This window comes from Oncorhynchus mykiss, chromosome 4 (assembly GCF_057628025.1).
Source record: "Oncorhynchus mykiss isolate SJ-2025 chromosome 4, ASM5762802v1, whole genome shotgun sequence".
NCBI classification, from domain to species: domain Eukaryota; kingdom Metazoa; phylum Chordata; class Actinopteri; order Salmoniformes; family Salmonidae; genus Oncorhynchus; species Oncorhynchus mykiss.
Window position 1 is genome coordinate 62,173,534 of NC_143025.1, and position 15,903 is coordinate 62,189,436.

General features: G+C 42.3%; 1 protein-coding gene across 1 annotated transcript in view; it reads right to left on the bottom strand.

The window, feature by feature from the left end:
- Positions 1 to 9,179: 9,179 nt before the first annotated feature.
- Positions 9,180 to 15,903, bottom strand: part of LOC110522109 (gamma-aminobutyric acid receptor subunit rho-2-like) — a 39,628-nt gene continuing 32,904 nt past the window's right edge. Inside the window, exons 4-10 of the mRNA XM_021600234.3 lie at positions 12,489 to 12,712; positions 12,221 to 12,303; positions 11,981 to 12,121; positions 11,533 to 11,685; positions 11,147 to 11,355; positions 11,017 to 11,040; positions 9,180 to 10,882 (exon numbers count right to left, since the gene is read on the bottom strand). Coding sequence (XP_021455909.1) covers positions 10,571 to 10,882; positions 11,017 to 11,040; positions 11,147 to 11,355; positions 11,533 to 11,685; positions 11,981 to 12,121; positions 12,221 to 12,303; positions 12,489 to 12,712 — 1,146 coding nt within the window. The 3' untranslated portion in view covers positions 9,180 to 10,570. The remainder of the gene's footprint in view (positions 10,883 to 11,016; positions 11,041 to 11,146; positions 11,356 to 11,532; positions 11,686 to 11,980; positions 12,122 to 12,220; positions 12,304 to 12,488; positions 12,713 to 15,903) is intronic.

Below are 15,903 nucleotides of genomic sequence, written 5' to 3' on the forward strand. Positions count from 1 at the left end.
TGGTTGGTGGAAATACACTATATATAAAAAAGTATGTGGACACAACTTCAAATTAGTGAATAAAGCCATTTCAACCACACCGTCGCTGACAGATGTATAAAATTGAGCACACAGCCATGCAATCTCCATAGACAAACATTGGCAGATGAATGGCCTTACTGAAATGCTCAGTGACTTTCAACGTGGGATGCTACCTGCTACCAGTTCATCAAATTTCTGCCCTGCTAGAGCTTCCCCGGTCAACTTCAAGTGCTGTTATTGTGAAGTGGAAACGTTTAAGAGCAATAAAGGTTCAGCTGCATGGGAATGGGATAGGCCACACAAGCCCACAGAAAGGGACCGCCGAGGGCTGAAACGCGTAGCGCGTAAAAATCCCCTGTCCTTGGGTTGCAACACTCACTACGAGTTCCAAACTGCCTCAGGAAGCAACGTCAGCACAAGAACTGTTCGTCGGTCGCGTCATGAAATGGGTTTACATGGCCGAGCAGTTGCACATAAGCCTAAGATCACCATGTGCAATGCCAAGCATCGGCTGGAGTGGTGTAAAGCTCGCCGCCATTGGACTCTGGAGCAGTGGAAACACATTCTCTGGAGGGGTGAATCACGCTTCACCATCTGGCAGTCCGATGGAAGAATCTGGATTTAGCAGATTCCAGGAGAACGTTACCTGCCCGACTGTATAGCTCCAACTGTAAAGTTTGGTCGATGAGGAATAATGGTCTGGGGCTGTGTTTCATGGTTCGGGCTAGTCCCCTTAGCTCCAGTGAAAGGAAATCTTAACGCTACAGCATACAGTGACAGTCTAGGCAATTCAGTGCTTCCTACTATGTGGCAACAGTTTGGGGAAGGCCCTTTCCTGTTTCAGCATGACAATCCCCCTGTGCACAAAGCGAAGTCCTTACAGAAATGGTTTGTTGAGATTGGTGTGGAAGAACTTGACTGGCCTGCACAGAGCCCTGACTTCAACCCCATCGAACACCTTTGGGATTAATTGGAATGCCGACTGCAGGCCAGGCCTAATTGCCCAACATCAGTGCCCAACCTCACTAATGCTGTTTTGGCTGAGTCCCCACAGCAATGTTCCAACATCTACTGGAAAGCCTTCTAAGAAGAGTGGAGGCTGTTAAAAAAATACAAGGGGGACCAACTCCATATTAATGTCTATGATTTTGGATTGAGATGCTCGATGAGCAGGTGTCCACATACTTTTGGTCACGTAGTAAGGCTATTCTAAGCACTAAGGTTAAAAGAATATGAACATTGTTTCCAGACAAAAGTCATATATTGTTTGGTATCTGGAAGTGTCAGATTCAATGAAACTCTCATGTTCTATGACGGAGTTGAATTTCATTGAATTGCACTGAATTCAATTCTACTTCCTATCTCTCAAACTCAAATTCAAATTCTACATCCTGGGAGGTGTGGCCAATTAAATTTGAATTTCAACTCATCAATTGTTTGGGAGTCAATTGTCGCTGGAGGAGCAATAATGGCGCCTGAGGAGATGGCTGCCGTTTTACGGTCCCCTACCCAATTGTGCTATTATGTATGTTTTTTTTGTGTTATTTGTAACTTATTTTGTACATAATGTTTCTGCCACCATCTCTTATGACCGAAAAGAGCTTCTAGATATCAGGACAGCGATTACTCACACCGTACGGGAATAATAATTTTTCCTTAACGAGTTAGACGCAAAGGATTTATTCCAGACACCCGACAAGGCCCTCATCCCTGTCTTTCGCAGGAGAAAGAGAGGGAGAAATCGGGGACGTAGATCTGGGTGCCTTGTAAGGATATGACGGCGAGTTTACCATTGGTCCTATTGGCCAAAGTACAATCATTGGATAATAAAATAGATGAGCTACGAGCATGTATATCCTACCATTAAAAACTGTAATATCTTATGTTTCACAGAGTCGTGGCTGAACGACGACATGAATAACATACAGCTGGCGGGTTTTACGCTTTCGGCAGGATAGAACAGGCGCCTCGTAAAAGTATTCACACCCCTTGGCGTTTTTCCTATTTTGTTGCATTACAACCTGTAATTTAAATGGATTTTTATCTGGATTTCATGTAATGGACATACACAAAATAGTCCAAATTAGTGAAGTGGAATTAAAAAAATAAGAGACTCCCCAAACATATGGAAGAAGGTACTCTGGTCAGATTAGACTAAAATTTAGCTTTTTGGCCATCAAGGAAAACGCTATGTCTGGCCCAAACCCATTACCTCTCAATCCCCCATGCTGTGGGGATGTTTTTCATCGGCAGGGACTGGGAAACTGGTCAGAATTGAAGGAATGATGGATAGCGCTACATACAGGGAAATTCTTGAGGGAAACCTGTTTCAGTCTTCCAGAGATTTGAGACTGGGATGGAGGGTCACCTTCCAGCAGGACAATGACCCTAAGCATACTGCTAATGCAACACTCGAGTGGTTTAAGGGGAAACATTTAAATGCCTTGGAATGACCTAGTCAAAGCCCAGACCTCAATCCAATTGAGAATCTGTGGTATGACTTAAAGATTGTTGTACACCAGCGGAACCCATCCAACTTGAAGGAGGTGGAGCAGTTTTGCCTTGAAGAATGGGAAAAAATCCCAGTGGCTAGATGGGCAAGCTTATAGAGACATACCCAAAGAGACTTGCAGGTGTAAGTACTGCAAAAGGTGACTCTACAAAGTATTGACTTTGGGGGGGTGAATACTTATGCACGCTCAAGTTTTCCGTTTTTGGTCTTATATTTAGTATCTTCAAAGTATTAGGCATGTTGTGTAAATCAAATGATACAAACCCCCCAAGAATCAATTTTAATTCCAGGTTGTAAGGCAACAAAATAGGGAAAATGCCAAGGGGGTGAATACTTTCGCAAGCCACTGTGAGACAAGGGGTGACAGTCTATGTGTATTTGAAAAACAAAAGTTGGTGCACGAAATCAAAGGAATCCTCAAGGTTTTGCTCGCCTGAGGTAGAGTATCTCATGATACGCTGTAGAACACATTATTTACCAGGAGAGTTTTCATCTATATTCTTCGTAGCTGTCTATTTACCAACACAAACCGATGCTGGCACAAAGACCTCACTCAATGAGCTGTACACGGCCATAAGCAAACAGGAAAATGCTCATCCAGAGGCAGTGCTCCTGGTGGCCGGGGACTTTAATTAATGCAGGGAAACTTAAATCCATTTTACCTCATTTCTACCTGCATGTTAAATGTGCAACCAGAGGAAAAAAAAACTCTAGAACACCTTTACTCCGCACACAGAGACGCATACAAAGTTCTCTCTCGCCCTCCATTGATGAAATAATGACCAAAATTCTATCCTCCTGATTCCTGCTTACAAGCAAAAACTAAAGCAGGAAGTACCAGTGACTGCCAATAAAAAAGTGGTCAGATGAAGCAGGTACTAAGTAAGCTACAGGACTGTTTTGCTAACACAGACTGGAATATGTTCCGTGATTCCTCCAATGGCATTGGCTTCATCAATGTGCATCGATGATGTCGTACCCACAGTGACTGTACATACATACCCCAACCAGAAGCCATGGATTACAGGCAATATCTGCACTGAGCTAAAGGGTAGAGCTGCCGCTTTCAAGGAGCGGGACTCTAACCCGGAAGCTTATAAGAAATCCCGCTATGCCCGCCGACGAACCATCAAGCAGGCAAAGCGTCAATACAGGACCAAGCTTTAATCGTACTACACCGGCTCCGGTGCTCATCGGATGTGGCAGGGCTTGCAAACTATAACAGACTGCAAAGGGAAGCACAGCCGCGAGCTGCCCAGTGACACAAGCCTACCAGACAAGCTAAATTACTCCTATGCTCGCTTCGAGGCAAGTAACACTGAAACATGCATGAGAGCACCAGCTGTTCCGGACGACTGTGTGATCACGCTCTCTATACCAGATCTAAGTCAGACCTTCAAACAGGTCAACATTCACAAGGCCGCAGGACCAGACGGATTACCAGGACGTGTACTCCGAGCATGCACTGACCAACTGGCAAGTGTCTTCACTGACATTTTCAACCTGTCCCTGACTGAGTCCAATTTGCTCACCGCCCCAACAGATCCACAGATCTCTATTGCACTCCACACTGCCCTTTCCCATCTGGACAAAAGGAACACCTATGTGAGAACGCTGTTCATTGACTACAGCCACGCTGATCCTCAACACGGGCGCCCTCAGGAGTGCGTGCTCAGTCCTCTCCTGAACTCCCTATTCACTCATGATTGCATGGCCAGGCACAACTCCAACACCATCATTAAGTTTGCAGATGACACAACAGTGGTTGGCCTGATCACCGACAACAATGAGACATCGAGGAGGTCAGAGACCTGGCCGTGTGGTGCCAGGACAACAACCTCTCCCTCAACATGATCAAGACAAAGAAGATGATTGTGGACTACAGGAAAAATAGGGCCGAGCAGCCCCCCATTCTCACCGACTGTAGTGGAGCAGGTTGAGAGCATCAAGTTCCTTGATGTCCACATCACCAACAAACTACCATGGTCCAAACACACCAAGACAGTTGTGCAGAGGGCAGGACAAAGCCTATTCCCCCTCTTGTACTCCTGTATTCCTTAAAGAAGATTAGCAGTATATTCCTATACTCCTTATGGAGGAGTAGCAGTATGCACCTGCACTCCTGCACTCATTGTGTACTCCTGATAGTACTAAAGTATACTCCTGATACTACTGTATCATTAGACTATCCCGACCTGCAAACAGGATCAGGACAGAACCTGGAAGTGTCTGAATAGGCTAAAACACAGGGAGCGTAATACTATTATGTGCCAAACTGAAATCTGAGATTAACATACTAAAACGCAGCATCTGTTCAGGCCAGGCAGAGTCACAAGGGCGCATCAACACAATTTAGGGATTGGCTGTCAGCACCACACATAGTAAAAGGGATGTAGACATTTTTTTATGGCTTAGGGCAGCACCACAGGGCAAAGCCAATATTTCTCTGCAGAAAAGATTTGTAGGTTACTAACTTCATGTTCTCTGATGTGTCATGATATGTATGAGCTGTCCTATTACTGTATGTGGCATTCACATGGAAGTTAATCTGCCTCAGATTACATAGGCTACAAGTTATGTAAAATTCAACCCTAACCCATGTTTGTGTTTTTTATTAAACAGGATGCTAGGGTTAAAGCTGGGGTTAGAGTTGAACTGAGATGTGGACATGAAGCTAGAGTTAGGGTTAAGATTGGAGCTGGAGCCAAGGTTGGGGTTAACTCTAACCCTCAACCACAACCCTAACCTTAACCCTAACCTTAGCTGTCCACATCCCGGTTCAACACTAAACCAGCCTCAACTAAAACCCTTACCCTAACCCCTAGATTAATGTCCACATCCCGGTTCAACCCTACCCCTAACCCAGTATTCAAGATATCAGGATGTAAAATGCAGTAGTTCTCAATGACAGCAGTGTGCACTACAAGTGCAATGCATAGTGTTGTAGCACCACCACCTGCTGTTCCAGAGCACTGGCACACACAAGACTACAGGGAACACTTGGATTTCATTTGAACAAACATTCTATTACATACCTTTCAACCAATAGAGGGCGGCATGGTCTAAAACAAGTTTTAAGGTGGAAATTTGTCTTACAGAAATACCTACCAGATAGAAGTACCTGATGGCAAGGTCTTCTTTTATGAGATACTGTATATATCTAATTTAATAAGGATTTTTTATTTTTTTAAAAATGCAATGAACAATTGATTGGAATTATAAAATGATTTTACAGATGCTTAAAGTGATTTGCACATGGGGGAAACTCACCCTATCTACTGCTACCAATGTGTATCACCAAAGTAGCCATAGCTTCAGAAAGCTCAACACATCAGCTATCACAGAGGTAATCCAATATGTCTCCCATGACATAAATCATTTAGAATGGTGTTGCAGTTCTTTCATAGCATGCGTGGCAGTTTAATTTAGTTTGAACTGACAGATTTTCTCCCACCTCCCCAATCACTTCTCCCCACACATAATTAATCTGGATTTGGTGGGCGGAAGATTGCAGCACTTGATGCAAAGCCAACCGCATATATATATATTTTTTTTTTCATCTCTTCATTAGAAATTAATCTGCACTAACCAATTGTCAACTGATGATGATGGTTCTGTTGAATATGACAGTGAGCATGGCACAATACAATAGTATAATATTTACTGTAGATGCTTGTTAAAATATTTTGTACAATATACTGTATGAATATGAATTATGTTATACTTAGAATATAATATATTATACTTTAAGCTGATTTCAACAACTTTGGTAACTTGGGTAAACAATGGAATTAACAAAGCAATTAACAGTAAAATCCCCTACTGAATTCCAAACCCACATAATGGTTCTATGAGTATCAATTTAGCTATTGAACAATTCAACATAGATCTTATCATTAATCTGTAAAGGGAATTTGTGTTTGCAATTTTTTTCAACACAAATTCCGCACACACACATGCATTATGTTCTTCTATCCTCGTGAGGACCTAAAATGTATTTCCACTCAAAATTCTATTTACCCTAAACCTAACTTTAACCCTAATTCTAACCATTACCCTAACCTTAACCAATAACCAAAACCTAACTCCTAAACCTAACCACTTACCCTAACACTAATTATAACCCTAACCATAATTGTAACCCTAAACCTCACTCCTAAATTTAAAGTAGCCTTTGTCCTCATAGGGACTATCCTTGTAGTGACTTTTGGGGATTTCAGGTCCTCACAAGGATAGAACCAACACACACACAAAGAGTTGCCTAATCATAATAGTTAAGCCCTGTATTAGGGTGTATTTGTAGTGAGGATTGCCAATCCTCACTACAAATGGGCATCCAATCTTCACTACAAATGGGCATCCAATCCTCACTACAAATGGGCATCCAATCTTCACTACAAATGGACATCCAATCCTCACTACAAATGGGCATCCAATCCTCACTACAAATGGGCATCCAATCCTCACTACAAATAGGCATCCAATCTTCACTACAAATGGGCATCCAATCCTCACTACAAATGGGCATCCAATCTTCACTACAAATGGGCATCCAATCTTCACTACAAATGGGCATCTAATCCTCACTACAAATGGGCATCCAATCCTCACTACAAATGGGCATCCAATCCTCACTACAAATGGGCATCCAATCTTCACTACAAATGGGCATCCAATCCTCACTACAAATGGGCATCCAATCCTCACTACAAATGGGCATCCAATCCTCACTACAAATGGGCATCCAATCCTCACTACAAATGGGCATCCAATCCTCACTACAAATGGGCATCCAATCCTCACTACAAATGGGCATCTAATCCTCACTACAAATGGGCATCCAATCTTCACTACAAATGGGCATCCAATCCTCACTACAAATGGGCATCCAATCCTCACTACAAATGGGCATCCAATCTTCACTACAAATGGGCATCCAATCTTCACTACAAATGGGCATCCAATCCTCACTACAAATGGGCATCCAATCCCCCTCATCCTCTGTTACTGGTCTACTGAGGACCACAGACAGCGGTCATCTGATGAGTCAACAAGAGACAACATTTGTAGACAGATTACACCATGTAACAGGCATCACTGTAACATAACAGGGTTTAGCATATTGCATAAATGCCAGTTAACCAGAAACAGCAGTTGTTTCTCTGCAGACAGAGGACAATGGATCAAACTGTGCTGTGGCTCAGTGACAGTGGTGTCATTTTTCTGCTGAATGTGTAACGAATCTCTTCTTCGCCTGAGGAGGAGTCGGAAATATCGGACCAATGTGCAGCGTGGTAAGTGTTCGTCATATTTATTACACTGAAAACAGAAAACAAGCGAATAAAGGAAAACCGAAACAGTCCCGTATGGTGAAAACACTGAAACGGAAAATAACCACCCACAAACAGGAGTGAGAAAACCGGCTACCTAAGTATGGTTCTCAATCAGAGACAACGATTGACAGCTGCCTCTGATTGGGAACCATACCAGTCCAAACACATAGAAATATAAACCCAAGAACAAAACATAGAATGCCCACCCCAACTCACGCCCTGACCAACCTAAAATAGAGACATACAAAAGGAACTAAGGTCAGGACGTGACAGAATGAGTTCGCCATATCACATGACATCTATGATGTTCAGTAGGTCAACCACTGGGCCTCACTTGATTGGTCAATGCTATATCAGGCATACCCTGCTGAAAGGGATATGTAAGCAATAGGCAACTGTACTGTAGCTCCATTATGTTACAATGTATTGTTGTAATATACACTGACTGTACAAAACATTAGGAACTTTCCATGACAGACTGACCAGGTGAAAGCTATGATCCCACATGGATTGTGTATGTGTGGCATTCAGAGGGTGAATTGGAAAGACAAAATATTGAAGTGCCTTTGAATGGGGTATGGTAGTAGGTGCCAGGAGCACACCGGTTTGAGTCTGTCAAGAACTGCAACGCTGCTGAGTTTTTCAGGCTCAACAGTTTCCCGTGTGTATCAAGAATGGGCCACCACCCAAAGGACATCCAGCCAACTTGGGAAGCATTGGAGACAAAGGGGGTTGCAACTCAATATTAGGAAGGTGTTCCTAATGTTTTGTACACCCAGTGTAGAGACACATATAGCGGCTGTGTAGGTGGGGGCAGCTTAGACATTCTCACTGAGGCTAATTTAATTTGATTTGTTTGTTTGGGGATTAAATGTGCTATGAATGCTCTCTAAAATCTGGATTACAGACAGACAGATGTACATCACATGGCAAGATTGTCTCAGAAACACATTATTCTTAAAAGTGAATGCTGTATTTCCAGTCATCTTATCTCATAGTCCTTAGTAATGTTGCCTCATCCATAAGGAAACAATGACATAATCCAGCTAGGGTTGCAAGTCCAGCAGCTTTCCCAAAATTCACAGGTTTTCCCGAAATCCTGGTTGGAGAATTTCAGATTTCCTGCTTATCAGGGAATCTTCCAACTGGGACTTTTTTTTAAAGAATTTGGGAATTTTGAATTACTGGAACTTTGCAACCCTGCCTCCAGCAATTGAAAGATAACGGTTACAGACTTTTCTTTAGATTGAGAACAGGCAAGCAAAATATGTATGGTCACGACTCATGCTCAAACACATTGACTGCAAACATGCTTTTAGCTTAAAGCCTTTTATTTAGAAATCTGCTCAAAAAAAAAGCATACATTCTAAATGTTTTGACGCGACAATAATCAGTCTACAGTAGTTTTGCAAGCTTGTGGACAAGCATCTGTATGAGGTGATTTGCGTTGGTTGAGCATTTGTCCAACAGGCTGACATATCTACAGTGGCAATATGGATGCCTAGTAAATCCAGCTCATGCTTGTGGCTATCTACACACTACATACAATACCATGTGTACTAATATACTGGTTGGATAGAATACTGGATATAAAAAGCAATATGCAGTCACTTGTAATCCAAACAGTCAATCAAACAAACAAACACAAAAGATTTCGCCGTGAAACCAGTTCACTTAAGGCTGTTCAAGTTCATTACATCGCTGATAAAGGTTTATAAGTCTCGAAAACCCCCTTCTGAGTAACATACAAACAGAAACAACTCTTTAATTGGTGGATAACATTGAGTTCCTGAAACAAGCTGAATGATAGTTCACATAAGCATTCATTAATGGTACCCACCCTCACAATTTCTGTGGCCAACCATGAAAAAACCTATTAAGCCCCATGCATTGTTTTTAACAACTTAAGGTATAATGGCATATTTAGTGCACTAAACATTTATTATGTAAGTAAATTGATAGGCCTAAAATGAATAAATAATTGAATAAATAGATCATTAATAAATAATAAAATAAATACTGAAATACTGTAATCTAAGTGAAAATCTGCCAGCTTGTATAAATGTAGATTTAGATTTTTGTGTGGTTTGTTCAATCATGATCAGCTGTTACAAAGAATAACACTTGGTGCATTCCTAGAAGACATAGAGTCTGTGGCTGCGTTTCAATTTGCTCATGAGCAACTGATGCTTGCCAAATCAACATAGTCGATTTTAAGAGGTCAAACCCTCACATTATGGATCAAGCTTTCTGTTTTCTGCTTAAGGACGGCAAGCTTGGGCAACACTTAGTCCATTTTTAGAAGTACGTATACTGTCAGTAATACAGACACAGTCTTACTGCTTTGACAGTGCCATGAGTATAAAATTCATCATAGTTTGTGCTTGGACCTGCATGGTTGCGTAAATAGTTTATATAGCAAAAAAAGGAAAGCTGTACAGTCAAGTAGTAACATGGTTGTAGCTGATGGTGGGGATAGAATGGTGTTATCCATCTAGAGATCTGTGAAAACCTTTTGTGAGTGCTGCTGGTGAGCACAGGTGTTATAAGAACTCCATCACCTCAATGTGCATTATGGAGGTCATTACCACTTTGAGTCAATCAGTTTTGTCGTCAGAGTTAAATAACGGTCCTGTTTCATCTGGTACAGCAACATCAGTAAATTGTCTCTCTGCTGACTCTAACAAGGCTGTCCGGGAGAGCCTCAGCAGTACACAGACCAGTAGATGAGGTTGAAAATGATGTAGGATCCAGGAAATATCATGCGGGAGTAGGTGTCAATGGCGTGTGTGTTCTGCATGAAACTGAAGCTGCGGAAGCGCGTCTTCTTCTTGGTTGCCGCCGTGGACTCGTTGTCCAAGGAGATGTGCACCACCATGCGTTCCTGCTTCTCCGGGGGGTCCTCAGGAGCTGGGGCCCTGGTGTACCCGGCTAGACTGTTGGTGTCGGACTCGCTGTAGGTCCCGTCCGCCATCATGGTCCCGGTGTGGGACATGCCACATGTGCAGGGGAGCGACTGTAGGGTGGAGAAAGAGAGAGAGAGATGGAGGGAGGGAGAGAGACAGGTGGGTGAGAGAGAGAAAGAGAGATCAGAGTAGGAGAAACGATGAAAGGACTTGTAGTTCAGTGTGGTATGATGAGGACCTTTACCTGTTCTCTCGCCAGGCCCAGGGACTGTAGGACAGAAGAGAGAGAGATAAAGAGAAAGAACGAGAGATCAGACTAGGGAAAATGCTGAAAGGACATAAAGAAGAGCAGTATAGCATAGTAAGAGCCTTACCTGCTCTCTGGCCTTTTCCCTGAGCTTCCGATCTTTCCCGTCCCTCAACGTTGTCAGATAGTTGACGGCAGCATATTCCAGCACCGATAGGAACACAAACACAAAACTGACCCAGAGGTAAATGTCCACAGCTTTGATGTAGGAAACCCTGGGCATGGAGGCATTGACTCCAGTGATGATGGTGGACATGGTGAGCACCGTGGTGATACCTGGAGCACAGTACAACCACAACGTCCGTGTGAACACGAGACTCAAGGAAGTATCCTCATAGATATGAACCAACCAATCCATCTACACTCTTAGAAAAAGGTTTCCCCGCCACAGGGACAGCTGAAGAACCCTTTTAGGTTCTAGGTAGAATATTTTCTTCTAAGAGTGTATCTTACCTAATGAGACCCTGGCCGGTACGGCCCGGCGGTCGATCCAGAACGACACCCAGGACAACATGACCATCAGAGTCGCAGGGAAGTAGGTCTGGAGCAGGAAGAAGAAGATGTGGCGTCGCAAGGTGAAGTTGATGTACAGACGGTTGTACCAGCCTGGAGAGAAGAAGTGAAAGACACGTGAGATATCACCAAAAGTATGAAAATGGGTTTTGCTTCTCTGAAGTACTTAAAGATGTATTTGTACAACAATTAACTGTATTTGGATTCAGTGAAATTGTCACAAACAAATATCCGTACAAACAGTTAGATAATATTCTGTTATTCAAATAAATGTTGACTTCTTGAGAAGTAAATGCTGCAACATCCAGTCATCATTTGTACACAGAATGTGTTATTTTTATACAATAAATGTTCTTATCCGTCCCTCAGAGATGATTTGTGGTTCTACCTGTGCTGCTGTAGAAAGCCAGTCTAGAGGTAGTGTGAAACTTCTGGATGAGGAACTGAGACAGAGAGATTCTGTCATCCGTGCTCAGGGACTCATCCCCACTCTTCCAGTACAGCATGAGGTCCTCGTCCGTGTAAGCATCTGGAGACAACAGAAATGGATTTCTAATTGAAATCTGCCTAATGTACTGTACCGCCACACCAAATCCCTTCATAACACAGTCAGAGTACCACTACTCACAGCTCTCCAGCTCTAAGGTACAGGTCTGTGAATCCAGAGGGAAACGACTGAAGTCCATGTTACAGGCAGCAGTAACCGTCACCCTTGGGATTCAAACACAACATCTTTATATCCACGACGACGAAAACACAAACATGCTACATCCTCGTAGTTAAGTATGATTCTATGAGATGGGTAAATGTGTGCTGGGAAAATGTGGATCAACTGAGTTCTGCGCCGTCATCGTCGAAATGACACAAAACCAAGCTGCTGCTTCCAGTTTCCTCACCTGAGGCTGTAGAGCACGTGTCCGTCTGGGAACACCCTGAGCATGATGTTCTCAGTGGTGGTGTCATGAATGAACGACCTCTTGGAGTGGACGAAGAACACATCAGGCACCCAGATCTTCTTGACCAGGCGCCCGTCAAACGTCATGCTCTTATTGGTTGTGCTGGGAAAGGACAGCCTCTCATCTTTCCAGTAGTGCCTCAGATACAGGGTCATGGTGAAGTCCTGCAGGTCACCAAAACATTAATTTGTTAGTTGGTTGAAGCCTTGTATAAATCCTCTGAACCCATTCCTGGATTTAGAGTTGTAGATAAAGCCATTGATTGTATATGTTGTGATTACCAGGGTCTCACCCTCTCCCTGGATTATAGTGTATATTTATGATCAGATATACACTGAGTATACCAAACATTAGGAACACCTTACTAATATTGAGTTGCGCCAAATGTTCCCTCTAAACTGCTCACACGCGCAGTAGCCCAGAGGCACTTCACTCAACTTTCTAGAGCAGTAGTCACCAACCGGTCGATCTCCAAGGCATTCCTAATCAATCATTTCCGTAATAAACTCAACAATAAAGCCTTGTGTCCCTATTTTTTTTTATTTGTCTATTTGTCTGTTGATGGTATGTTGCCATTTTGAACCATTTTATGCATCTGAAGGGGAGGGCCCAGAGAGCAAATCAAGTGCACTATAGGCCTACCGCTGGCCAATCTGATGGCTCAGATTACCGTGTCTGCAGTAATGTAGCAGGCATAAAAGAAAGCTACAGCGAAATTGATACTGTGAGATTTTAAAACGGTTAAAAACAGAGAGAGAGGCTGTCAACAAATACAGCAAAGAGATGCTGTTCTTATGAATGAGCTCTTGTTTAGGTTCTTACTCATCACTGTCAACACTTTGTATTCAATACTTTTATAAGCCATAAAATGCACGTTCTTCCTATCTCCACTCAGCACTACAACAAACACTGCAGCAGTAATGAATGAGTAGGAAAGTGTATCTCTAGGCTTGCGTTGTTGTTATTATTAGCGGCGTTGGGCCTTTTTTAATATCGAGGACTATTTGAGTTTCTCTGTTCATGGGAGTAACTACAGTCATTTGTGCATGCGGTGTGACTCGAGTCACCATCAGCTGTAAGACTTTGTCCCTTTTTGGCCAGTGTCAGTGGAGGAAAGGGAGAGCGGCGGGATGTTGAGAGGCGGACCCTCAGTCTGCTGAGACTGACCATCAGATGCAGGCACCATCAGCCCAGTAAAATACAAATAAAAAGCTCATTATTTAAATGTATGCTCACTCAGCTGTGCCTCACAAGTAATACAACAATGGATCTATTACCGGTGTGATCATATCATATCATATCATACCTCAAACTTAAAATGGCCCGAACAATAATGCATTAGTAGGGCAATTGTATTGGGCCTATAGCTTACTACACATACTTACTTGCTACAGTACTGTTTTTAATTGGTTAATAATGTATGGGCTTACGTTTTTTAAGTCATGTTAAATACAATTCTGAGAGGTAGATCGCGGCTTGCATTTTGATGCAGAAAGTGATCTTGACTCAGAAAAGTTGGGTGACCACAGTTCTAGAGTTTTTCCCCTGTTAACACTATCAGGGTTTCCCTTTACTGTGGCAATTGTGATTGAATCAACACAGTATTAACCACAATCAATGCAACATACTGAAACAAAACTATGCAAGAGATTTTGTTGTAGGCAGAACGCATCGGAGTAGCATACATTTGTCATGAAATGCCCTGGGGGAGGATTATAGCCCCCCTCCTCTCTCTCTCTCTCTCTCTCTCTCTCTCTCTCCAGTTTTATGACTATGACAGGTCATAAATACCTGGTAGAAACTGCCATGCAATATTGAGAGAGTCTACCAGAACAAAGAACCTCTCTTGGCCAAACTCCTAATCCACAAAATGGGAGAATTAAACAATATTTCTACTTTTGAAAATGGTCCGTGGACACTTAGAGGACAGTTATGAAGAGTGTGTTTCATGTGGTGATCTCATGAAGAACAGGAAAACGCGTTCTGTCTCCTAGAGATGAATGTACTTTGGTGCGAAAAGTGCAAATCAATTTCAGAACAACAGCAAAAGACCGTGTGAAGATTCTGGAGGAAACAGCTGCACAGGTATCTATATCCACAGTAAAATTAGTCCTATATCGACATAACCAGCAAGGAAGAAGCCACTGCTCCAAAACCGGCATAAAAAAGCCAGACTACGGTTTGCAACTGCACATGGGGACAAAGATCGTACTTTATGGGGAAATGTCCTCTGGTCTGATGAAACAAAATTAGAACTATTGGGCCATAATGACCATTGTTATGTTTGAAGGAAAAAGGGGGGGAACAACAAAGTCAAGGTATTAGAGTGGCTATCACAAAGCCCTGACTTCAATCCTATAGAAGATTTTTGGGCAGAACTGAAAAAGCGTGTGCGAGCAAGGAGGCCTACAAACCTGACTCAGTTACACTAGCTCTGTCAGGAGGAATGGGCCAAAATTCACCCAACTTATTGTGGGAAGCTTGTGGAAGGCTACCCGAAGAGTTTGACCCAAATTAAACAATTTAAAGGCAATGCTCCCAAATACTAATTGGGTGTATGTAAACGTCTGACCTACTGGGAATGTGATGAAATAAATAAAAGCTGAAATAAATCATTCTCTCAACTATTATTCAGACATTTCACATTCTTAAAATAAAGTGGTGATCCTAACTGACCTAAAACGGGGAATTTTAACTTGGATTAAATGTCAGGAATTGTGAAAAACCGAGTTTAAATGTATTTGGCTAAGGTGTATGTAAACTTCCGACTTCAACTGTACATTGCAATTATTCTCGAATGAGTGGCCGTTCATGTGCAAAGGATTAGCATTTCAATTAATATAATTATAGACTGTGTGTAGTGAATCCATTTTGTCTTTCCCGCTCTCTCTCAGTCCCCACCCCTTTCCTTTGGCTACCAAGCCATCATATCGGCATAGCCCACTAGGGACTTTTCTATCATTGTTAGATACCAGTATCTACTCTTCGTTTGTTAGGTAATTCTGTGTGATTATTTAGTTAGTTAGTAAATAAATAATTAAGCCATTTTGTATATTGCTGATTCATTATGAAAACTAGGGTTTGTTCAGATAACCAATAATATTATGACGTTTGGAATGAGACTAATGAGGTAACAATTAATAATTAATTAACAGAGGACAAATTGATAAGATATGAAGATATCTGAAGTCAATTCGGGAAATAGAGACTATAAACATTTTCCCGTGGTGCCCCAACTTCCTAATTAATTCAAGTTTACATGATTAGTTTAATCACGTAATAATAATTACACAGAGAATTGATTTGATAAAATAACAGTCTTCACATTTAATGATAGTCACAGACATGCCATGTT